The sequence below is a fragment of the Hylobates moloch genome, unplaced genomic scaffold (genome assembly GCF_009828535.3).
Source record: "Hylobates moloch isolate HMO894 unplaced genomic scaffold, HMol_V3 SCAFFOLD_19, whole genome shotgun sequence".
Classification (NCBI taxonomy): domain Eukaryota; kingdom Metazoa; phylum Chordata; class Mammalia; order Primates; family Hylobatidae; genus Hylobates; species Hylobates moloch.
The window spans coordinates 15,919,454-15,943,702 of NW_026652294.1; the positions used below are offsets into that span (position 1 = coordinate 15,919,454).

Genomic DNA, 24,249 nt, shown 5'->3' on the forward strand with positions numbered 1-24,249 from the left:
CCCTATTCCTCCCGAAGATGGGTCAAGCAAGACTCTGACCAATCAGGAAGCTTTTCTTATCACCGCTTCTGGCTGCTTGACGTGGAGGCTTCTTTATCTCGGGACACTCCGGCTCAGCGGGGGCGGGATATAAAGTTGATTGACGTCAATTACAACCACTCGTCAAGCAGACTGAATTTGAAGAACAGAAAACTCTACGAATTGCATCTCAAGAAAAGGCTGTTATCCCAGCTCTCTACTCCCATTGGGTTTTTGAGAGCCCTTGAGGGTGGGAGCTTTTGGCGGCAACCAATCGAGGGTCAGTGAGGAGGAGGAGGAGGAGGAGGAGGAGGAGGAGGAGGAGGAGGGGGAGGGGCAGGCGGGCTATTGTTGCCTGGAGAGTGCATTCGGCCCGGTACTTGTGATCGGAGGAGAGCCGGGTCGTCCTTCCCGGAACCTGCTGGGTAGGGCTGTGCCGAGGGGCTGGGCGGGGAGCACAGGCCGTGTCCGCTCGCTTGCACCTTTTCAGACTGCCGTGTCGGGCCTCGAGCCGGGCCCACCTGGAGCCCTCCCCTGCCCACCCGCCCCCAGCGCCCGATATCCGCCCCCAGCCCAGAAGGGCCGGGCTCGGTCATCCCCAGCCCCGCCGCGGCCACTGACCCTTGAGATCAGCCCCCCCCACCTTCCCGTCCCAGGCCAGCCCAGGGCCCGAAGCCCACCCACCCACGTCTCTAGCAGCCGCTCTTGTCCTCTGGGTACGGCTCGCGGGAGTGTTGGTTACCATGGTGAAGCTGGCAGCCAAATGCATCCTGGCAGGTGAGTCTGAAAACTTGCGCTTGAATACGGTGGTCTCTGGAGTCCAGAGCCTTCATAATTCATCCAGAGCTTTTGTTCACCTAAATTGCCTAGCTTCTTTTCCTTTCTCTCTCCCAAAGGCGAGTTACTGCAATTACTGATACAGTAAATTACGTTAGGCGCGGAAGAATGATCTTCCAGGGCACTTCGCAGCTCCAGTGGCATTCCCCCTGCTCCCTGTCACATACTCTGAGACCACCTTCACCAGTTGAGCTGACTCGTTAAAAAATCACTAGTTAAAACTCTGGAGGAGCAGACTTGTTAGAACAAAACAAAATAAACAAAACTTAAGCAAACCTTGAGTGCTTCAGCTAAACATTTACTGTACCCCAAAGTTAGGCATCAGTGACTTTGGTAGTCTTTACTATGGGATTTTTTTCCCCCTGACCTCACCCCCTCTGATAACGGTGACCTGAGTGTAGTGACCAGAGTTTGCAAAAGGCACTTGTGTGTTGTCTCTAAGACCCAAAGTTACTGTGCTGCCCCACTCCAAGAAGGGCATAAATGTTGAGTCTCCCAAAGGCAGGAATCTTTGTTTTGTTGACTGATACATCCCAAGCACCCAGAACAATGCCTGGAACATAGTAAGTACTCAATAAATACTTTTAGAATGGATGAATATGTGGCATGCACATTTGTAGTGTGCCCCTTGTATCAGTCTGCACATTTAGAAAAACAGTAAGCTTGGATTATAGACTGCGAAACACATATGCATGTTACTGAGTGCTTACTGCATGTGAAGCACACATATTTCATGTAATCGTCTCACCATAGCACACTAGGCTAGGTACTGGATTTTTTTTTTTTTTTTTTTTTTTTTTTTTTGAGACGTTGTCTCGCGCTGTCGCCCAGGCTGGAGGGCAGTGGCGGGATCTCAGCTCACTGCAACCTCCACCTCCCTGGTTCAAGCAATTCCCCTGCCCCAGCCTTCTGAGTAGCTGGGATTACAGGCGCACGCCACCATGCCCGGCTAATTTTTTTTGTATATTTAATAGAGATGGGGTTTCACCATGTTGGCCAGATTGGTCTCGAACTCCTGACTTTAGGTGATCCGCCCACCTCGGCCTCCCAAAGTGCTGGGATTATAGGCATGAGCCACTGCTCCCGGCCAGGTACTGGATTGTTCTGATCTTACTGAGGCACTGAGAGATGTCAGCCAAGGTCAACCCCTAGTGAAGGCCCTGTGCAGGATTTCAGCCCCTAGATCTGCCCAACTCCAAAACTCTTAACTCGTGTTTCTGTTGAAACCTGTGACCTTTCCAGGCTTCCCTAGCCAGCTCAGGAAAGAAGTGGTGAGAAATTATATAGAGAAAAAGAGATTCCTTTTTTAAAAAAATCCCTTCTTCCAGATTGAGAATAAATGGTAATATTTTTAATGGCTTTTATAATTTGAAAATAAAAGGGTCACACAGAAAGATGACTGACAGTAGTAACTGAATCATACTGGAACAAAATAAATTAATGGTTCTCAGGAGAGTCTCCAGTTTCCAGAGCACCAGAGGAGGCAGTGTTGTGTAGCAAAAGTAATTTTGCCTGTTCCTCTTATTGGCTGTGTCATCTTGGAGGAAGCACTTTTTGAGCTTTAATTTCCTTATGGATAAGGTGGGAACATTATTTTCTGAAGTTACATTTTTTTTTTTAAATGGGCTTCTCTCTGGGTTCTTTTTAAATTCGGTTTTCATCATGGAGCTAACTTACTGAGCGCTTTGGGTGCATCAGCTCTGTGCTAGACCCTCAATACAGGTGGTCTCACTGAATCCTCATAGCAACCCTGTGGGATTGGTATTATTGCCATCCTCATTTACAGATGAGGCAAGTGAGGCCCAGAAAAATGAGAACATTTGCTGTGGGTCACAGGGCTGGAAGTGGCAGAGCTGTATGATCTAGACCCTGGGTCCCAATCTGATTTCCAGGGCTTTAGCCCAAGCTACACTGTCCTCAAGCAGTGCTCCTCTGTGTCCTTCTATTTTTTTTTTTTTTTTTTTTTTTTTGAGATGGAGTTTCACTCTCATTGCCTAAGCTGGAGTGCAATGGCACAATCTCAGCTCACTGCAACCTCCAGCTCCCGGGTTCAAGCGATTCTTCTGCCTCAGCCTCCCAAGTAGGTGGGATTACAGGCACCCACCACCATACCCAGCTAATTTTTTGTATTTTTTAGTGGAGACTGGGTTTCACCATGTTAGCCAGGCTGGTCTTGAACTCCTGACTTCAGGTGATCTGCCCGCCTCGGCCTCCCAAAGTGCTGGGATTACAGGCGTGAGCCACTGCACCAGGCCTTTTTTTTTTTCTTGAGGCGTAATTTCACTCTGTCTCCCAGGCTGGAGTGCAGTGGTGCACAATCTTAGCTCACTGCAACTTCCGCCTCCTGGGTTTAAATGATTCCCTGCCTCAGCCTCCCGAGCAGCTGGGGATACAGGCCCACGCCACCATGCCCAGTTAATTTTTGTATTTTTAGTAGAGATGGGGTTTCACCATGTTGGTCAGGCTGGTCTTGAACTCCAGACCTCAAGTGATCCACCCACGTCAGCCTCCCAAAGTGCTGGGATTACAGGCGTGAGCCACCCACCGCACCCAGCCTCTTTGTGCCCTTCTTTACCCCCAACTCCCTTGGGCAGTTCTTTCACCTCAGTGCAGCCACTGCCTAGTTAGTGGCTCCTGAACTCCAGCCTGCGCCTCAATCTGCAGCCTCTTTTCAGGGCTTCCACAGCATTTCCTCTTGGAAGTTTCCAGGGACCAAAACACCTCAGCCCAGAAATCAGCCCCCTCTGACACCCCCCCACCTACCCCCACCACACACACACCATTGGTTTTATTTTTCCATCCATGACCCATAGCCCTGCTGTTTAAACTGAGTTACTCTGTTTTTTCTCTCACATAACTAGTCATTGAAGGACCTGACGTTCAGTTCAAGTGTTTATGCATTGAACAGATACTCACTGAGCACCTACTACGTCAGAGTCACCGTGCAAGGTGCAGTGGGCCTGCAAGCATGAATCAGTTGCACTCAAGGAAGAACTAAGATACGTGTGATAAGTTCTAATACAGCGAACACAAAGCGAATGCCCTTTGTGTGCCAAATGCGGGGAAATAACCTCCAGGCACACCTGCTACTTGTTCTGGTTCTGGAGAAGAAAGAAAACAACATTTGACATTGATCTGTATTTGTTTACTTTTTTAAAAACACTTAAATAGTACTTATATATGCCAGGCACTGCACATATTAACTCATTAAATCCTCACAACAATTCTGCAAGGTAGATGCTATGATTATCTTATGTTATACATGTTGCAGCTGAGGCACAGAGAGGTTAAGTAACTGATTTAAACTCACACAGCTAGAAAGTGATGGAGCTGGAGTCTGGCTCCAGAGTCTGTGCCCTTAAGTACCATAATATTCTGCCTCTTGATATACACGGAGCTGGTAATAGAGCCTCCTGGGAGGGTTGCTGTGACATCACATCTTGTGCTACCACTGACCGATGATCCACATTAGCCACACAGATTAAGACGAAAGAGGGAGAGATGGACTTCAGAGGCTGTGCAGGAAGGGTATTATTTGAGCTTTCCTTGCAGAGAATGGACAGGATTTGAATTTGGTCTAGGGGTACCTGGAAGGAGGTGGCCTTGAGGAATTTCCAGGGACTGGGCAAACAGGAATGCAGAGCCCAGATTTGGGGTAAGGGATTATTGGGGAGAGAGTGGGAAGGTGGGTTAGGGCTGACCGTGGAGATGGGTAGGCTATGAAGGAATCCTCAGTGGGGCTTGTGTGAAGGTTTGCCAAAATGGAGGCACTTTATTACGAGGGTCCATCTGCTGATGCCATGCTCTGGGCGGATTAGAGCCGGGAAAAAAAAGAAGAGAAAAGAAGTGTTCAAGGCACAGTCGGGAAGACAGAAAACGCAGTCGTCATTTCAGCAGAGAAATTTTAATGTATGGAATTGCTTCATCAAGTGTTGGAGAACTGAGGAAGCAAGAAGGCAGCATTGAGATGACACAGAGTGGCGGAGAGGTCAGGGGTGTCAGAAGCTTGAAGACCCCAGGGAGCTGCGATGCGGACCCCTGAGGAAGGGGCCCTGCCCAGCTGGTGCTGGCACCTCCGGAGTTCAGTCACCCGCCGCGTGACCCCAGCACATGCCACAGAGCACCAGGACCCATTTCCCACTGGGAGGAGCCCAGCCCTGTGTTCAGGGCAAGACACACCAAACCAATTCCAAACACAGATCCTGGAGGGTCCGTGTTTCAAGACCACTCCTGGTACCAAGGACTATATAAGTCAGGGGCCAGGCAAAAACCAGCAACTCTACTCGGCATTTCAACAGTGAGGATTTCAGTAGGATGTTAATGACACAGGTGCTAGAGGACTGGAAGAGGAAAAGGGGGACACTGAGGCAGCACGGGTAGTAACTGCAGGAAGGAGCACCGCCTCTCAGGCTGGGGAAGCAGAGGGAAGCATGTGGGGCTCTCAGCCCAGAAGCAGGGAGGAGGGGCCCTGGGAGCCGAGGTGTGGATCTCTGAGAAGGGGGCACTGCCTGCCGGTGCTGGTTCCTCTGGGGGCAACAATAAGCTGGTCTGGGAGTAGGGAAACACACACACACACCCCAAGACAGGAAGCAGTTAGTGCTGCTAGGGTGCAGGCCATTGCTAGGGTAGTACTAAGAAAAAGGAGAAGCAGGCGGGAAGAGCAGTGTCCTCTCCCCCGACTCTGGCCTTCCCTTCTTCCAGAACTCCCATTGGCAGAGCCTAACAGGAAGCTCCTAGCAAGGGCGAAACGTGTCTGCAGAGGCCCCTCCCCAGCACACCATGGAAGGATGGGCTTGGGGCTGAGATAGAAACCCAGCAGTGAGGTCTGAGCTAACTGGGGCGGGGTCAGCAGGGAGGGCCGAGCAGAGGTGGGCTGAGACTCAGCCAAGGATGTGAGGAATGCAAGGGAGGCCGCCTGGAGACGGGAGGAGGGAGGAGGAGCAGTCAGAGGTGACCCGTTGAATCTGGGGACGATGAAAACACACGGTGGCATCACAAACAGAAAGCTTGGGTGATGGGGGCAGCCCACTCAGGACCAGGGCATGACGGAGCTTGGCTGTAGACAGACTGAGGTTGGAGGAAGGTCCTTCATTCTAGTGGCAACGCACACGGGTTTTTGGATATATAGACAAAGCTTGGGAGGGAGATCCTGCCTTCTGTCAAGGTGACGGGAGTCAGTGGCAAGGAGTGGAGTGGGAGCAGAGCGCCACCGAGGACAGGCCCATAGGAATGCCCACACTGGGGGGCAGAGGGGCAGGCAGATGGCAGAAGAACCAGACCAGGGCAGGGTCACTGAGGCCACGGGGACAGGACTCAGGAAGGAAGGGGTCACTTCAGGCTGACTCACATCCTTCAGAGACGTCAAGGAGGATGAGAACCAAGAAAAGGCCATCGGCCTTGGCAACTGTGAGGTCACAGGTGACCTCACATCGTGCCCTTGCAGACGTCATCCTCTCTGTCTTGCAGTGCCCTGCCTGCTGTCGCCCCCAGGCCCAGCCCTTGCCCCTAGGGAAGCCTCCCTCCCCAATGAACCGTCTCATTCATTTCTTTCCTCGATGCTCCCCAGACGCCTTGCTTCTCAGTTTGTGCTGTTTGAATTTGCACTTGTCATCCTGTTGCTCTGCAAATGTGTTTATCAGTTATTTCACCTCCCTGTGCTTCTGAGCCCTCATAGCCAACACAGGCGGTTTCCTGTAAGTGTTGGTGACTCTGACTGACAGTCAGAGGAAAGATTTATGAAATTAACCAGAACAAATCTGTGGGGAATCTCATAAGCAGGAGGCGCCAACTTCCAGCTGGATTCAGGAGCAGAACTGGAGTCGGAAGGGCGGGCACAGTCAGGGCCCAAGGAAGGAAAGCGATGCGCTCTGTTTGCTCCAAGATGGATGGGTACCCTGTGACAGTCTAGGCTGTGGTTGCCCCAGATGTCATGGAAGGCTGCGGTGAGGAGGTCCTGGAGGGGCAGCATTAAAAATGGGTCAGAACTCACGCCTGTAATCCCAGCACTTTGGGAGGCAGAGGCAGGCAGATCACCTGAGGTCAAGAGTTTGCAATCAGGCTGGCCAATTGAAACCCCGTCTCTACTAAAAATACAAAAATTAGCTGGGCATGGTGGCGCACACCTGTAGTCCCAGCTACTTGGGAGGCTAAGGCAGGAGAATCACTTGAACTCGGGAGGCGGAGGTTGCAGCGAGCCTAGATCTCACCACTGTACTTCAGCCTGCGTGACAGAGACTCTGTCTCAAAACAAGAAAAGTGTCAGAAGTGGTCCCTGAGCTCTAGGAGAGGGGCAGGGCCTGGGAAGAGCATGAGGTTGGAATCCTGGGCGAGTTACCCAGCCTCTCTGAGCCTCAGTCTCTTCATCTGTCAGGTGAGGTTAATGATACCTTGGCGGGGAAGGAATGAATGGGATTGTGTGAACAGGTCCATGAGGGGGCTCAGCACATGTTGGTTCCCTTCTAAGGAGTGATGACAAATAGGAAAGCAGGACCTGAATAGCTCACTCAAACCTGGAGGAGTTCACATAAAATGAAATGCCACAAGCATTGAAATAATTGTCTTACAAGAGAAAATTATAGGTGGGAAAAGTCAAAACTGAAAAGTGAACAGTGGCAGACTGTTGAGAAGTCGAGGAAAGAAGTGTTGAAGCCGCCTGTAAAATGGGAAGCAAAGGTGAAGAGATGGTACCAAGTGATGTGAGTTGGAAGCCGCGGAGTGCGTGCTGATTTTGCTAAGGATCCAGAGGATGAGAAGCAGAAAGCACGTGTTCTGCCAGGGCCTGGGACGGTGGAGTGCAAGTCCATGTAGGACTCAGGAGGAAAAGTGGTTGCAAATGGAAACATCAGCATCAAAGGAGGCTCAGCAGAGCCATGAGAGGGAAAATGGGGAGGGCAAAGGGAATTAAAGATGGGCAGGGAGAGCTTCCAGCACCCATGACGGGCACAGGAGGAGCGCTCGACTAAATGGCTCCCAGCAGTCTTGTGAAAGGCTCAGGTCTCAGACTGAAAACTGCGACATAAACCTTTAGTTCTGAGGGACCAGTTTCTGGGGCTGTTGACCAGCAGAGGAGCGGGAGATAAAGCCAGTAGGTGAGGGACGAGCTTGGAGGAGGTGACTGCTATTGCAGATCGAATTGGTGGAGCGGCCCCTGGGAAGATGAATCCTCAGGTCACAGACAGGTATTCTGCGATGGAGACGGAGCATAGCATTTGGAAAGAGATTTCAGAGTGATGAACATAGCCTCAGACTTCTTGCTTCCCACAAATGCAGAGCCCCTTCCAACCCCGACCCCCTACACAAAAAAGTATTCAGGTGGAAGCTGTCAACCCAGATTGGGTCAGTTGGACAGGTGAGTCTGCCTGTCAGTGCCAGTCACACTTCTTTACCTTCAAGACTTCAAAGTAAATTCCAGTTTGGAAGTGACAGCTTTTCCCCATAGGGCGTGTTTCAGTGGAAGAGTGTCGGTTCCTTTTCCAGGGCCCCAAAGCCCTCCGTAAGCTCTGTTACCTTCTGGGTCAGTTCCTGTGGATAAAAGGCTTAGCCGTGCAGAAATGTGCTCTGGCTGTTGTGACGTTTGCAGATCAGTTTCATGGACCTGTGTCCTGCCCGCAGCCTCAGAACAAGTTCCCTTGAGAGGCAAGTACATCTCTGAAAACTCATTGAAGTTTTTGGTTTCTAGACTAATGTTCTGCAGCGGGAGATTCTCAAGTCGGATGAGGACTAAGGCGTTCTTTTTCTTCTTTTCTGATCTCACAGGAGACCCAGCAGTGGGGAAGACCGCCCTGGCACAGATCTTCCGCAGTGACGGAGCCCATTTCCAGAAAAGCTATACCCTGGTGAGCTGGGGAGTCAAGACCTGGACACGGCTTAAAGAGAAGTGCTCGGTTCACTATGAGTGAGTGACTGCGAAGTTCCTTGAGGGAAGCCTTAAGACAGCTGATGAGAGGCTGCTCGGAGGGCCATGTGGAGATCGTTTTTTCCACTAGCCCAGGGTGAGAGGTCGGCTACAGAGCAGAATGGCCACAAGCAACTTGGCCACCACGTGTAGCAGCTCACGTTGGGGCAGGGAGGTGGAGAGGACTAGTTGGTGCCCTCTGACTTCTGCATGCTGAGCTGCTTCTCACCAGAATGAGTCCAGAACAAACCCTTCCACTGGAGATAGCCCTCCTGGGATCGGGGTGCTTGTGTGTCCTCCTGTAACATGCTATCCCTTTGGGGGCCCTCAATGCTAACATTCTTGGTGTTCCTCGGCAGACAACAGGAATGGATTTGGTGGTGAAGACAGTGCCAGTTCCTGACACGGGAGACAGTGTGGTGAGTGATGCCTCTACCCAGGGGAACTCAGGGCTCCCCCAGGTGGGCCCAGGGTCTCTGTGGTCACACCATCCTCCCTAGGAGAGATACAGTGCAAGGCTGTGGTCTAGACTTGTCTGAGCATTTTGGAATAGAATTGGGAAGGATTCAAGGGAGGGACTGAGGAGGTGGAGGAGGAAGGAAGGAAGGAGGACTAGGATATGGGCCTGGCCCTTGAAGAACTTGCTCTCTACTATCAAGGTTCTTGAGTCTCTTTATGGGAACCTGGGGCTCTTGAAAGTGAATTGCAAAATGTTATGTTTGTGTGTGCTTTTCTAGAGAGAGGGTTTGTAGCTTTCACCAGATTCCTAAAGAGGGCTGTGAGCCAAAAAAAAAAAAAAAAAAGTATAAGTACTTCTGATGAAGAGAAAAGTGAGTTCCCAGGTAACCAATATGCAAAACAGACAATGGTACTGATGTTTAGACGGCGTATGCTGGGGATCAGAGGCCAGCCAGGAAAGACCCAGTGCCAGGAGGGAGCTTGGAGGGGGAGTCGAGGGGTGATTTCCTAGGGGAGCAGCCCTGGGAGCTCTCACATGGGCTGGGGAAGGTTTGGACAGGGCAGGAAGGGTCATCCTGCACCCTCTGTCTGCATCACACCTTAGCCATCCCAGAAGGGTGACAGAATGTCCTACTTTAAACACCTTCCCCAGGCCTACTCAGTGACCTCCTTTAGAAAGAATTGTTCTCAGATTTGAAAATCAATTTGGTTAACAAAGTGCAGAATGACCTTTTGGAAACCAGAGCACTCACCGGCCTGTTTAGCATTCTGTTCTGCCAGGTGGGAAGTCAGCTTGTTCCTGGTATTTTTGCACTCAGGGTTACAAGAGGTGAGACTCCACACAGAAAGTGCTGGTTGGTGCGAGAACCCGTCGTACTGCCTCTCTAAGACTCTGGAGTTCGCTCCTTTCCCCTTCATCTTCTCTCGTGCCTGGGAGAAAAGACAGAGCATGTATGAAGCTGTGGGTGCCTGTATTTCACCCCTAAGACAAGTCCAGTGTGAGCTGAGAGTGATACCAGTGACTCGTAGCTTGTGGTTTTTCCATGTGGAGACTTTTCTTGCTTTTCCAATTGTAGGAACTCTTCATTCTTGACTCTGCTGGCAAGGAGCTGTTTTCAGAAATACTGGATAAATTGGCAAGTAACACGTGGTCTTTTTCCTGACCATCACCACCTCCTGCCAAAACGTTTACCCCTGACAGTGCTCACACAGCAGTTTCCCTGCACTGTGCTATTGGGAAGCTCCCATGGCATTACTCTTTAAGGGGCATTCCTCCCAGCCCAGGATTCGTGGCTACTTGGCAAGAAGGAGCGGCTGATGCGCGTGACTGCCAGGGCCCCAGCTCTGGGGTGCCCAGGATCCAATAGGCCAAGAGCCCTGCAGCTCGGTCCCTTGCAGCCCTCCCCCTGTGAGGCCTCCCTTCTTTAGAGCAACACCCTCCTGATGGTGTCCTTTCAGATGGTGTCCCCTACCTCCCAGGACAGTACAGACTGCCTCCTTCCCCTCTGGGAAGTGCTGTAGAGGCCTCAGCCTATAACGAGGCTCACTTTCTGCCGTTCCACTGGGGTTTGCTCTGGAACATGCCCCTGCTGCTGCCCAGGCCTCACCATGCCCCATCCACCCCCATCCCACCAGCCTCGCAGGATCCACTTGCTGTACCTTCCACGGTAACAGTCTCACTAATCTGGGCCAGTGAGCTAATTAGAAGGTTTGAGTTCTCCAGAGCCCTCCCCTGCCTTTCCAAGAACAGCCACATTTTAATGGGAACTGTTTTCTGCCCCCTTTTTTGTTGCCTAAGAGAAGTAGATCTAATGATAGTGATTTCATACAGGGTTGGCTTCATGCATCGGTTCACGATGTTCACCCCAATTGCCTACTGTGTGCATGGCCTGGCACTGGGGCTGCCATGCCCAGCAGAAGGGAAGATGTATTTGGGCAAATCCAGGCCATGTGCCACCCGTCAGCTCACACCCTCCCCTCCAGCTGGCCCTGACTCCTGGTTCACCCGCTCTGGCTTTAGCTTGATGCCAGGCCTCTCCAGGACCCCCTCACTAAAGCCTGGAAGAAGGAGGGTTTCTTGAGTTAAAACCATGCTGAGGTGTCTCCTGTGTGCATGTAACAGAGCTCAATGTGTTCTAGCAGGAGTTCAAGAGTTAATCTGTGGAGTGAAGGATTCATCAGTTTAGTCCATGGTCCTCCCATCCCTGACACTGCCAGAAGCCAGCCAAGGATCCGAAAGGGAATCCAATCTGGAAGGAAAAGGATTCTCCTCTGTACCCTGGGAGGTTACTGACACCCCAGAAATAAACCAGGTCCTAATTGTGCGAGGTTGGGGGATCCAGAAACCAGGGCATGGCCAAGAGTCACGAGCACCAGGGCACGCACCCACAGCCTGTACAGGGCCATTCTACGTCCAAGGGCAGGCGGCAGGACATCCCAGGACTCTGAGCAGCCCCTGAAGGCGACAGCCCCTGAGAGTGTAGCCTTGGCTCTTAATTGGGTCATGGAGCCCTGTCCAGTTGTCAGTGTGGTTTGGATTAGGCTGATGCAGAGATGGCAAGAGAAGCAGAAAGTGCCCTCTGCATTTTAACAAGCCAGCCCTTATTACGAAGATGCAAGCAAACAAGCTTCCCAGGCTGGCTAATGAAGAAAGAATCTTCTTTCCAGGCTGCAAAGCACAAAAATGTAACTTGCATGGTGGTGGGCTCTCAATAAGAATGAGTGGAGAATGAATGAATGAATGAGGCCAGCTGCAGGTGAAAGCAGATTGATGGGTAGAGAAGACCTCAGTCGTCCCCCATCTCTGTCATCGTTGTCTTTGTTTTTAAAGCCTGTCGGGCCTGGACAAGTCACTTACCCTCCCTGAATTTGGTTTCTTCAGCTACAAAGTGGGAATATTCAGACACTCTACCGAGTTGGGAGGTTTCACAGTGAGGCACAGAAGTGCCCAGCAGAGCCTGGCCCAGACATGAGCTCTTGTCCTTGGCGGCACTGCCCCAGCCCTGCCTCCTGCCACTGAACATGGCCCTCTGTTCATTCCTTTGGGGAAACTGTTTGACATCTGTGGGTGTGGCTGTTTTCCCTCTGCTCCCCCTATCTTTTCCCTTGGAAGGCCAAATTGTCTTCCAGCCTTGAAGTCACTTTTCCTGTTACTGACCCATACTCATCCTGTCCCTCTTGCACAGTGGGAGAGTCCCAATGTCTTATGTCTCGTCTATGATGTGACCAATGAACAATCCTTCAAAAACTGCAGCAAGTGGCTGGAGAAGGCTCGGTCACAGGCTCCAGGCATCTCTCTCCCAGGTACGAGCTGCAGACACCCATGTTTCCCAGCGGCATCTCTGTCCTTCGGTTCAAGAGCACAAGGGCATTGCAGAGGTAGCTGTGGGTGGAGAAGGGGCCCTGGGCTTGGCCTTTGATGGCCTAAGGCATACACTGGCCCTGCCGCTTAGCAGTCATGCCAACCTCAGTGAGTCACCACACACACCTCTCCCAGTCTAGGAAATGGGAATGAGGACACGCACCTGGCAGGGCTGTGGGGAGACTCAGTAACGGGAGGGTGCTGTAATATCAGTTGTTAATTCCAGAAAGCTAACCCCAGGGAAGAGTTCCTAATTTTCTCTTGTATATGGGGTACAAGTAAACATTCAAGTCCTGTTGTCACTTCTGAATGCTTTAAATCAGTTTATTTTTCGTCCCTATGTGAGATCAACAAATTCTCCTCATTATAGACCGGGGAAAGTGATCTCCAGAGACAGGCTCAAAAATTAGCTGCAGCTGATGCAGCTGGGAGCTGAACTAAATTACCTCTGAATCCCTGACTCCGAGCCGAGTCCTTAGATTAGTATTAATGACCAGTTTACAGTTTGCTCCATGTGCTCGGAATTATTACAAAGGCTCACATAAATTTGGCCCTCGCCTTCACGCGTTTACAGCCCTTTAAGGAGGCAAGGGAGACAGATACACGTGAGGTCTAGAAAAAAGATCTAGCAGAAGCTGTGCATGAAAAGCAAAGCCCACCTGTCTCTCTTGGGGCCAGCACGAGAGACCCCCGGCTTTCCCTGTGGGGGCTCACCACCTCGAGTCAGGCAGCTCTCAGAGGATGCTTTACACCCCTCAAAAATAGTGCTCTCATCTTGCCCGCTGTCCTTCCAGACTGTGAGAGTGAAGTGCCATATTTTTGTTGTTTCTTCTGAGTAGGTGTCTTAGTTGGGAACAAGACAGACCTGGCCGGCAGACGAGCAGTGGACTCAGCTGAGGCCCGGGCATGGGCGCTGGGCCAGGGCCTGGAATGTTTTGAAACATCCGTGGTGAGTATCTCCACTTGCCTCGTCGCCAAGTCTGGAGTGGGCCTCTGCTGGCAGCGGTCTTGCACATGACCTCACGTGCAGGGAGCTGTTATTCCACCATATGCAGAGTCTCATTTGGAACTGATGTTTACATTCTTAGCCCAAGATCTCTTCTCAATATAGCAGTAGCTGCTCAGACATAACAGGAAGGCAGATTAGCCAGCCAACCCTGGGAAAAGGTATATCTCAACTAGTAAGAAATACAAGTGCTTTGTGTGCGGTGATCATGACCCTTGACATTTGCATGCAATATTCTGGGTTCAGATGTTGTTGGAACATTGTTTCATGTGGCCCTCACAATCAGTCCTGTGAACCAGAAGTCGACCCCACAGTTCCCATTCCAGTGTTGACAAGCTCAAGTGACTTGTCCAAAGTCCCATGATTAGTGAAGGGTGGAGCCAGGATTAGGACTCATGGACTCTAATTGCCATCGGTGCCACCCATCCTCACCTTGCTGCAGCCCCAGGGTGACTCCAGGCCACAAAGTGCCTGCCAGTTAAAAGAGCAGAAGACCTCATTACAAAAAGCAAGTGATTGGTTATCAGCATCTTCAGTACACTTTTCCTGGCAAAAACTGCAGTTACTTTTGCACCAACCTAATGTATCATGATTTTAGCTGTCCAGCACTGAGGAACCTGCTTCCTGTGTTTGGGAGTTTTAAAGTCCCATCCTCCTTGAGGCCAAGATACAGGCATGTGACCCAGGCTGCACCAATGAGATCCCTCACGTGAGACTCCACTAGGAAGGGCATGAAGTGATGATCTGCCCTCTAGGAGCAGGAGTGGCCCTGAACATCCATCTCAGAGCCAGCAGGGGCCCGAGTGTTGGTTGCCCTGCCCCTCGCCAGAGTTGCTAGCTGGGGAGACCACCAGGCCTGGCACAGTCACGGTCGTAACTTGGACCTCACCCTGTGGCCTTTAGACCTGATTCTGTGGCCCTCAAAAGGGTCATGGGCTGGTTAATGTTCTGGAAGTCATCTTCTCATGGGCTGGTTAATGTTCTGGAGGTCATCTTCTCATGGGCTGGTTAATGTTCTGGAGGTCATCTTCTCACGGGCTGGTTAATGTTCTGGAGGTCATCTTCTGCTCCAGCTTGACTTTGGCTCTAGGCACTTCTGCTATTGCATCTAGGAACCTTGGCCAGTGCTGCTGTCCAAGCTTATAGAACGCCCCCAAAGCAGCATGCTTCCTTAGGGAAAGTACAGCAGTAAAGGCAGGCGCTCTGACCTCCCATGGTGAGTGGCAGAACTCGCCGTGGGAACCTGGACATGTTATTTCACCTGTTGGTGCCTCAGGCTTGTAAAATAAGGATCATAAAATACATCCCTTATCGAGTAATAAATATGAGAATCAAGTAATATGTTGCATATAGAACACGGATCACAGAGTCTGGCGCCTGGTAAACACTCAGTAGATGTTAGTTTTCTTAACGTATAAATATTGCCCCTAGAATCTTGTTTATGCTGTTATTACTTACTAAATCCTTGTATTCATGGCTTGTGCAGAGATAAGTATCACCCTTGCCTCTGGTCCAATTATCACAAATGCTAAATTAATGAAGTCCAAATCAGCTTTTCCTGTATAGCGGGTTTGTCATCTTTTCTGAAGCACACCTTTGTGCAAAGCAGTAGGCGGTAGTGCCCTAGCAAACAGGATTTCAGTATTCTCCCTTCCTCCATTCATTTGTGAAATTGTCCCTGCACCCCAATATTCCATATTCCCTAGAACGCTTGATAGAACTCAGAAATTAAAACCCACCCCAACCTCCAAAACATGAGTCACCAAAGGCCAATGGGCTATGGGTTAAACTCTGTTCAGGTGTTGAAGTGGGTGGGTGTAAACCATGCTTGAAGAGGCTGCAGTAAGCACTTGTTATTATCTGTGCAAGTTAACTAGTCCCCCCTGAGTTGAGGCTCACAGAAGCACCACTGGCAGCTCGGTTAAGAAAGCTGTATTAAAAAGGAAATATAACCAAACGCAGCTTGAGACGCAACCAAGGACTGATGCCAAGCCCATCTCCTCCTCTCTTCTGCCTAAACGCCGCAGTGACCATCCTGCCGACCCAAAGGAGGTCCCTATAAACAAGTGCAAGAACAATCCGTGGTGATCACTGCCCTCCCAGGCAAGCAAGGAGTGGGGAAGTAACATTTGATGAGGGCCTACTGTGTGCTAGGTGTTTTGCACACATTTGTTTAGGCTTCATAACAGCCCTACAAGGTAACACTCCTGTGTTGTACAGATGACAGACTCAGAAAGGTTGTGTAGCTTGCCCTGGTTGCATAGTTAATTAAACGAAGGCTAGAAACAGGACTAGGAGTCAGGCCTGTCCAGCTGGAAAACTAGGGTTTTCTAGAAGGGGTACCCTGGCCTCCCATGGAGCCTGCTTTGAGACTGCAGAACACAGTTCTAGGCCAGACTGAACACTAGCCTGAACCTGCCCTGAGAATCCCTCACTCTAAGCAGACCTGCCCCACAGCTGTCCTGACTGTGTACGCGAGATGATGATTAGTGATCAGACGAAAGGATTCCTGTCATTGGTAACCCTCTCAAAGCATTTGGAAAATAGTTCAGTTTCCATCTATTTCAGAAGCACGCCGTGGTGTCTATTGAGGCTCACCTGCATTGAATTCCTTCCTTTTTATGTTGAGATCTCCCAAGATTGCGTTGTAGAGTGTTTTCGAATCCATTTTGAAATCCCCGTGTGTGCACTATGCAGGCCTCAGTCTTTTTCCATTCCATTCTTAACTCTACTTTCGACGGAAGCAGTGTTTTACCCCAACACTGGCTTGCCTAGGACCTTGTGCTCTGCACCACCAGCAGGGCCCGGCAGGATGTACTGAATTCTTGCTCTCGTGTCCAGCTGGAGGGTGATGGCCTTCAAGTCCTTGGCTCTTGGGAGCTTACTATAAATGTTCGTCTCGGCTACAAACTCTCCACTCTTTCCTCGGCACTCTCTCAGCATTATTACCACCGTCTTTCCTCTTGGCCAACTGTTCTCTTTGCTTAGGCTTTCCCTTGCTAGAAAGTCCAGGTAACTTTCCCCACGGGACCTGGTTTCCTTCACACATCCCAGCTGGCCTCGAGGAAAGGTACCTCTTCCCAAATCAGAGAATCTGGATGCTGGGCTGGGCTCTGCACCAACCAGCTGGGCCACTTCACCTGCTGGGCCCCAAACTACTCATCTGTGAAGCGAAGGCACCGCGCTTGATGCCTTCCGCAACGTTCTTCAGTTTGGAAATCCTTCTGTTTCGTTGGGGATATTTCACAGCCTCTTCTCAAGGTTGCACTTTTGCCAGCTGCCAGGGATCGTCTCAAAACAGGTTCTTAGTGCATTCATAGCTTGAGCTACTGTCTTGAAAGTAGTACATTCCTTTTCCTGCCAACTTTTTTCTGAGAAAGTTTTTGAATGCACACAGGGACCCACAGAGTGAAAGCAGCTGTTAAGTGAGAGGGCGCGATTTCCTTTCCCCTCCAGCCCGTCCCTGTGCACCCTGGAGGGGCCCGTTTTTTCCACCCCTTAGATAAAATCTAGGGCAAGTTCCTTAACTTCTCTTTTCTCTCTCAGGTAACGAAAATTCTTTTGGGCTCCTTTAGTCACAAAAATATTCATGATTTTAGGTATTAAAATGCCCAGCCCTGGGTGGCTGTCAAAATTCTGAACTTGATTTAAAGTTGCGCCTCCTCTCACAGTCTTCGGGAGGGAGAGACCGGAGCCAGTAGTGCAGCGTGTTTGTTGGGGTCTGTCGTGGCCCACTCCATTCCTGCTGGGTGGATCCGGCTGGTGCCTCGTGGGTGCCTCTGAGATGCCCCTCCCCACCCCATCAGTGGCGCTGTCTCACCTGCAGGCTGCTTCTCACAGGTGGTCCCCCCTCACTCCTCCTGCAGCCCCAGTTCCTGGCTGTTCATTCTTATTGGGACCCGTCACCGTCCCGGAGGCAGTCCCAGCCAAGCCCCCTTAAGACAATACCAGGATGGCCCCACTTGGCCCCCACTAGTCCAGGGAAGTGCCACTGCAGCCGTTTAGTTTGAGAAAGGAGGCAGCGAGGCCATCTCATTGGCAGCCCTCTCCCGGCTTGCCCAGCTGCTGCCTCACTTCGATTCCTCCCAGGCCTGGGTCCAGCACCAGCCTAGGAAGAGGGTGCCCCATGCTATCTAGCTCTTCTTCAGGATGGGGGGCTCCTGGTTGCCTGGTATTTTGCTTTGGCCTTTGGAGCCTCAGTCAAAACTAAGCAAGGAAAGGTCTCATTTTCACATCTCGTCACACGTACAGTGACTGCAACTAAAAGCACAGGCTTTGAAGAAACAGACGTGGGTTCAGGCCCCAGCTCCACCATTCACAAGGTGTGTGGCTTCCTGCAAGGTGCCTTCATCTCCGAGTTTCCTGAATCCGTCTGAGTTTCCTTCTTATAAAATTGGCATCCATGAACGTGGCTTCCTCAAAGGGCGTGAAGATGAAATGAGGTGGAAAGTAGGTAGCCCCTGAATGAGGGAAGCATTGAGTGAGAGCTGGCCTTCCGACCCTTCTAAAAGTAACACAGCCAACTTTTTAAACTGTCTTTCCAGAAAGAGATGGAAAACTTCGAAGCCCCTTTCCACTGCCTGGCCAAGCAGTTCCACCACCTGTACCGGGAAAAGGTGGAGGTTTTCCGGGCGCTGGCATGAAGAGCTGGAGCAGATCGTGCCGCACAACCGGAGAAGACAGAATTACCTCTGCACTTTCAATATATAATGACGGCTTTAAATAAAATTAGGAGAAAATGTCAAAGCAGCAGCTCCTTCCACTCTTGGCCTGGGTGGCCCTAGTTCCACTGTACACTTTGGCCACTGCGTCACTGCCAGTTCCAGGGCAGCCGGGAGCCCCACTCAGAACCCTGGCCCTCCCTTCTGTGAGGCTGGTGCTTCGGGACGTCTCCTTGCTCGAGGGGGTGGTCCTGACCACTCTGCATGGTAGGGTGCACCGGCTCCCTAAAGGGCCTCCCACTGCAAAAGCAAAGCCCGCAGTGGGTATTGAAAGGGCCTGGCCCAGCATTTGCTTATGGTTTCCCACAGCTGAAATGCCCAGCTCAGAACCTATCCCGAGGTTGAAATGGGGCTGATGGCCCCCTCCTTATTCTGACAGAGTCCGTTCTGCTACTTGCTCCTGGCTAGCCAGATGCCAGACCTCCCTGGAGGTGGCTCCTGTCACTGGCAGAACAGTGCCCTCTGCCGGCCTTCCTTGGTGCCTGTCTCTTGGTGGAGGGTCCAGCCTCTACGGCCGCAGGGAAGGCTGAGCGCAGGGAGGCCAGGGCTCCCGCCTTCCTCGGGAAGCTGGGCAGCCAGCATCATTATTTGCACTGAGTTTGACTGTTCTCCATCCTGTCTCTGCTGCCAGATTAATCTTCTAAAACACCACTTTCATCATCTCACTCCCCTGATTAAATAGACCCACAGAGGTGCCTCATCGCCTTTTACATCAGGCTGCCGGCCAAGGTCTGGCATCCAAGGCCTTCCCTGACTGTCACCTTTCCTCAGGGGTCTCAGCCCCCGTGCCCCAGAGGGCTTCATCACTCTCCCTCCAGAGGAGCGAGGGGCATCGTGCAGAGTGCCAGCGTTGGGGTGGACCGACCTGGGCCTGTCCCAATGATAATGGCAATAATGGAAATTGCCCTGGTTCCTGTTTACGACCTGCCATGTCTCTACATGAGCTAAGCACATGTCATATATTCGCTAATTTAGTCCTTACAGCGCAGAGTCCTACCATCCCCCTTTTACAAATGAGGAGCTGGAGTCAGAGAATTAAGACACTTAGCCAAGGGGTGGCCGAGCCAGGATCATGGACGCCAGAGCGCGGCTCCCAGCCGCCTTCCTCTTCTGCCTCCTCCCGAGCTTGGCCGGGAGCAGGTGGGAGTTAGGCTGCCTCTCAAGGTCACTGTGAGAAGTGAAGTAACGAGTGTGCAGGGCATCTGGGCACACGGTGTCAGCCAAGGTCAGGCTCTCGCGTCCCCCTTCTCTTCCTGTTACTCAACATGAAGCCACTGTAGCGGCCGCGTCATGCCTTCAGCAAGTAGTTACTAAGGGCCTACCATTTGCCGGGCATTTTCCTAGGCACTAGCAACGCTAGGCTGCTGGTTTCGTGTCACATGTTCCAAAAGGGAAGGCTCACCATAACCAAGGGGATGCAGCGGGGGCATTTCCGGTTGCCCCAGAATTGGTTGCCCCAGAATTGGTTACCAGGGCCACAGCTGTAGACAAAGATGCTAAGCAAACCACCTCCTAAAGAGATCATGGAAGCTTAGGGCCAGCCCCTTCCCCATGGCCCTAGTAGAGGCAGAAGAATTGGTCCTGCTGCTGTGAGCTCCCCTTCCCCCTACTCCCCACTCCTCCCTGTCTGTATAAGATTGGAATGGTCAAGAGAGATGGGAGTGAGGGTGGCCACTGTGTTGGTGAGTGGGTGCCCCCCCCATCACCCCCCTGCCCCGCCAAGGGAAGAAGGCCCAAGAGGATCCTCCTGAGACAGGATGCTGCCAGGAAGAGGGGGCTGGCACCACACCCCCAGCCGGATGCTCTCTGAGCTGCAGGAACCTAGTGTCAGCTGCAGCATGGGGTGGCGAGGGCGCCCTTGGGAAGCTCAGCACACATCCCCAGAGCTGTTTGGTCCCCTCTGGGGGGCCTTCCGTGGGGAGAGGCTTGGGGAGAAGCCTGCACCAGCAGCAAGAAAAGCAAGGACCGCGGCTGGAAGGGCGGCATGGGTGTTCCACAGAGGGCTCCTACAAGGACCCACATGGAGTGGAGTCATGTGGCCAGCCATCCAGGTACTGACAAAGCAAGCTGTTTCCCGCCTGGAAAAGGGGAGGGGCCTCTTCCACTGGCAGGGCTGGAGGGGAATGTGGCTGCCCCTTCCTGAGGAGACCCCAGCAACAGAGGAGGCTCAGCCCCAAAACGACCAGGCACCTCCCCCACCCCCTGCCACCACGGAGATAACAACAGATGGAACCGGACCCAAAGGAGACCTGTGGAGAAGACACGCAGGTCCTCCCTGGCCCCTCTGTTCCAAGTTACTCCAGAGAGAGGAAGAAAAGATCTTGCTTCCCTCCCCACTCTTCTGGAAAAGAGATTTGAACAAACACTTTGGGAGTTTTGAGCTGGCCTGGCCTGCCTTTCAGTGACTAGGATGGTCTGAAACGTGTCGGGATCAGCCTGCTAGGAAGATCCAGCAGGAAGGGGACCTCTGCAGAGCTTGATGGAAAAAAGTAATTAGGAAAAAGTAAAATGGTTTCGTTTCGGAGCCCATGGATTTGAGATTCTCCAATAAACTGGTTCTACAAATAAATAAATGGTCAAGATAATTTCACGCAGTGCAGATGACAAAACGGAGCTGAGATGGGTGTTGATTTGTGGGGTAAGTGGTTTGGGGGGATAGGAAGGACTATGAGAAGAAGGGACATTTGCACTGAGATTCAGCAAGAAGGTCAGCAAGTGCAAAGGCCCTGAGGCACAAACAAGCTTGGAACATGGAGGAACTTAAGGCCGGTGAAGACATACCCTGATGTGTGCCGGAGAAGCAGAGGGAGGTGAGGTAGGGAGGGTCCACAGTGGGAGGAATTTCTATTTTATTCCAAAGGCAACAGGAAGCCAGCGGTGGATGGACATCAGAGCTTTTTTTTTTTTTTTGAGAGTCTCGTTCTGTCATGCAGGCTGGAGTGCAATGGTGTAATCTTGGCTCACCGCAACCTCCACCTTCCAGGTTCAAGCGATTCTCCTGCCTCAGCCTTCCGAGTAGCTGGGATTATAGACGTGCACCACCACGCCTGGCTAATTTTTGTATTTTTTAGTAGGGATGGGGTTTCGCCATGTTGGCCAGGCTGGTCTCGAACACCTGTCCTCAGGTGATCCACCTGCCTCTGCCTCCCAAAATGCTGGGATTATGGGCGTGAGCCACCGTGCCTGGCTGGACATCAGAGCTTTTATATCCTCACAGTGCCCAGCACTATTTGGGAACCTAACAAGTGGCTATTAATTACTTCACTTGCCTAAAGACCCCACTCTCAATGAGCAAACATTGACAAAATGCATGCTGCATCTGCAGATTTTATTCCTGAATGAAGGCATTTGCTGAATGAATGCTTGAATCAAGCAGTTGCTGAGCACCTCCTATGTGCCAATCCCTGTTCTATATCTTGGGAATTTGTCAGTGAGTAACACAAAAATGCCTCCCCTCAGGGTGCTTACGTTCAAGGGGGGTGAGCGAGGTGTTCGATTGAATAGGTAAGTTTTGCAGTCTGTTAGGTTGCAATAGAGCAGAGGCGTGCAGAGGACATGCCAGGGTGGGGGCTACAATATTAAACAAGGAAATCGGGAAGACCTTCCTTGGAAGGTGACGTTTAAGCTGGATTTGAAGGTCAGAGCACCTGGCACCCTCTAGGCATCACTGGCTTATCAGTGACCCCTCAGAGGTGGAGCTTGACCACTTTCTTTTCCTGGTGCCCAACACTGGACCTCAGTAAAGTCCGATGAGCGTGGGAGGTGTGGATGGACACCAGAGATGCAGACCGTGCCGTAGAATCACCTGCCATCCATAGAGGAGAAAAAGGAGCTGACTCTTGATTTCTAACTCCAGTGGAACCCAAAAAGCATTGATCTTTCAAATCCTGAGGGAGGTTAGAGGAACCGCCCCTCTGTCTCCTTTAGGATCTCAGAAGGTTCTGTTTGTTGTCCTCCACGATTCTTGCCTTCTGTAAGAGCGGTTTGGCCTGGGACCCGACCTCTTGTCCTCTTCCATGGCTCTGGGCTGGCCATTCCGTGGCATCTTTTTGGCTGCCTCTTGACATCACCTGATTCAGCCAGAGAGGGCGGGGAAGCCCAGGTGACTGGGAGGGTGGATGCACTGTGGGGCTAGTCACATTTGGGGTGGGTGTTCAGAAACAGTTGCCCAGTTCCAAAGCACTGCCTCCGTGACACCCAGGCCCTTCCCTGCCGCATCCATTCAGATGTGGGTGGGGTAGGAGAAGCCTGCCAGGCGGGGTTCCCTGCACACTGTTTCTGCTGTGAGAGGAGCCCTGTAGTTTTCTGTATCTGGGAAACATGCATTGGATAGACCGTCTTCTGGAAGGAGAGATGGGGGCAGGAGGCAACCTGCTTCCGTGTCTATAAATAAAATGCATTCATTCTGGTGCTAAAATGTTGTGTTTTTAAAAATGGAATACTAAAAACTTCCTGGCCCAAACCAGAGTGGCAAGAAGCACAGATTCAACTGATCCCAGGATGGGAACTGAAATTTACACTAAGCCACATCTACTGGACAATTGGTGCCCATCCTGGAGATGCAGAGGGAAGCCTTTGGTTTTGCACCTGTGCTTCCCATTCCAGCTTTCATCTCTGTCCAGGGTCCTGCCCTGCATTGGAGACCAGGGAGGACTGAGAAGGTGGCCTGGAGGAGCTCCAGGTCTGCTGCCTAGGAAGGGTTTCCAGGGACCTTGCAGGGAAATACCTGATGTTAGCCAGGGAAGAGAATTCCAGACAAAGGGAAGCATATGCGAAGGCCCTGAGGCATGAAGCTGAAGGCCCTCTTGGGGAACTGTGTGCATTGTAGGGTTTGGGGAGAGAAGGGTGCCCAGCAGGTGAGGTCAGAGACAAGGATGAAGCAAGAACATGCAGCTCTTTGTACCCAGAGCAGAGGAGTTGGACTTTTTCCAGAAGGGAGTGGAGAGCCATTATGAGAAGTGACTCACCTGGATTTTTGCTTTGGAAAGATCAGCCTGGAGGAATTGGAGGGTGGAGTGGGAGAGAAGGTGCCTGGAGGTAAGGAGACCAAGAGCTGATGGGGACGAGGGGTAAGGTAGGACACGGCTTGCACCATCTCCAGCATTTGCAAAAATTGGGGAAATGTATTTTCAGCCCCTTAGTTGTCCTCATTTCACACACCCATCCTTTTTGTTCAGAACACCAATTGATTTTTAAAGTGCGTTATCCTTTATTTACTTTAGAGACAGAAAACACAGACAGAGTGACTTCTCCAGGTTGCAAATTGTCAGTGATGGAGCCAGGATTAAGAACTCGGGCTGGCCAGCCCTCTGTGGATCGTATGATGTTTATGTATACGATGCCCGTTCACTCTTCTGCCCTGCCAGCAAACAGAGCTGATGAATATGAGGAGAACGGTAGCGAAGAGCTTGTTTCCATTCTAAAAAGGCAAGAAGCCTAGGAAGGCTCATTAGGAGAAAATACTGAACGGGCAGCTTTCGAGTTTCACCTGTGATCTGAGAGGGAAAGTGTATTTTCACCAATGCCATTATGTAACTGGTTCCGGGGGGGCAGAGAGGAGTGACCAGAGAACAGAATGGGGGCAAGAGACCAGGAGAGCAAAGACAGGGTCACCATCTAGAGGGCAGGGACTACATCTGATACCCCCTGTAGACCCTCTGGATGCAGCCAAGGTTTAGAGATTAGAGCACTGGCTTCATATCAGAAGAGTGGAATTAGGATTGCAGCAGTGTGTCCTTGGACAAAGCACTGATCCTCTCTGGTCCTCAATTTTCTTGTTTATGAAACGGGAATAATACCACTAACCTTACCAGTTTTTGTGGGTGGATGGAGATATATAAAACCTCCTTTTAGAAGGCATGATATATAGTACACATTCAGTGCCTTACAGGTGATTTCCAAATCATCTGTAGTAACTATGGCTTTTTTACGAGCATGAAAACAATGTGTGTTT

General features: G+C 51.3%; 1 protein-coding gene and 1 long non-coding RNA gene across 2 annotated transcripts in view; one reads left to right on the forward strand and one right to left on the reverse strand.

The window, feature by feature from the left end:
- Window positions 1-381: 381 nt before the first annotated feature.
- Window positions 382-18,321, forward strand: IFT27 (intraflagellar transport 27). The gene is made up of 8 exons (XM_058431917.1): window positions 382-443; window positions 715-795; window positions 8,611-8,690; window positions 9,109-9,168; window positions 10,285-10,344; window positions 12,394-12,511; window positions 13,409-13,518; window positions 18,120-18,321. The coding sequence occupies exons 2-8, from the start codon at window positions 762-764 to the stop codon at window positions 18,216-18,218; spliced, it is 561 nt and encodes a 186-aa protein (XP_058287900.1). The 5' UTR covers window positions 382-443; window positions 715-761; the 3' UTR covers window positions 18,219-18,321.
- LOC116458462 (uncharacterized) overlaps window positions 8,739-24,249 on the reverse strand; it is a 63,011-nt gene continuing 47,500 nt past the window's right edge. The window contains exons 2-3 of the long non-coding RNA XR_004245333.2: window positions 9,961-10,138; window positions 8,739-9,525 (exon numbers count right to left, since the gene is read on the reverse strand). This is a non-coding gene — a long non-coding RNA (uncharacterized LOC116458462). The remainder of the gene's footprint in view (window positions 9,526-9,960; window positions 10,139-24,249) is intronic.

Coding starts and splice junctions, on each gene's coding strand:
- IFT27 (XM_058431917.1), top strand. CDS start 762: ATGGTGAAGCTGGCAGCCAAATGCATCCTGGCAG. Junction 796..8,610: donor AGCCAAATGCATCCTGGCAG/GTGAGTCTGAAA, acceptor CTGATCTCACAG/GAGACCCAGCAGTGGGGAAG. Junction 12,512..13,408: donor TCCAGGCATCTCTCTCCCAG/GTACGAGCTGCA, acceptor TCTTCTGAGTAG/GTGTCTTAGTTGGGAACAAG.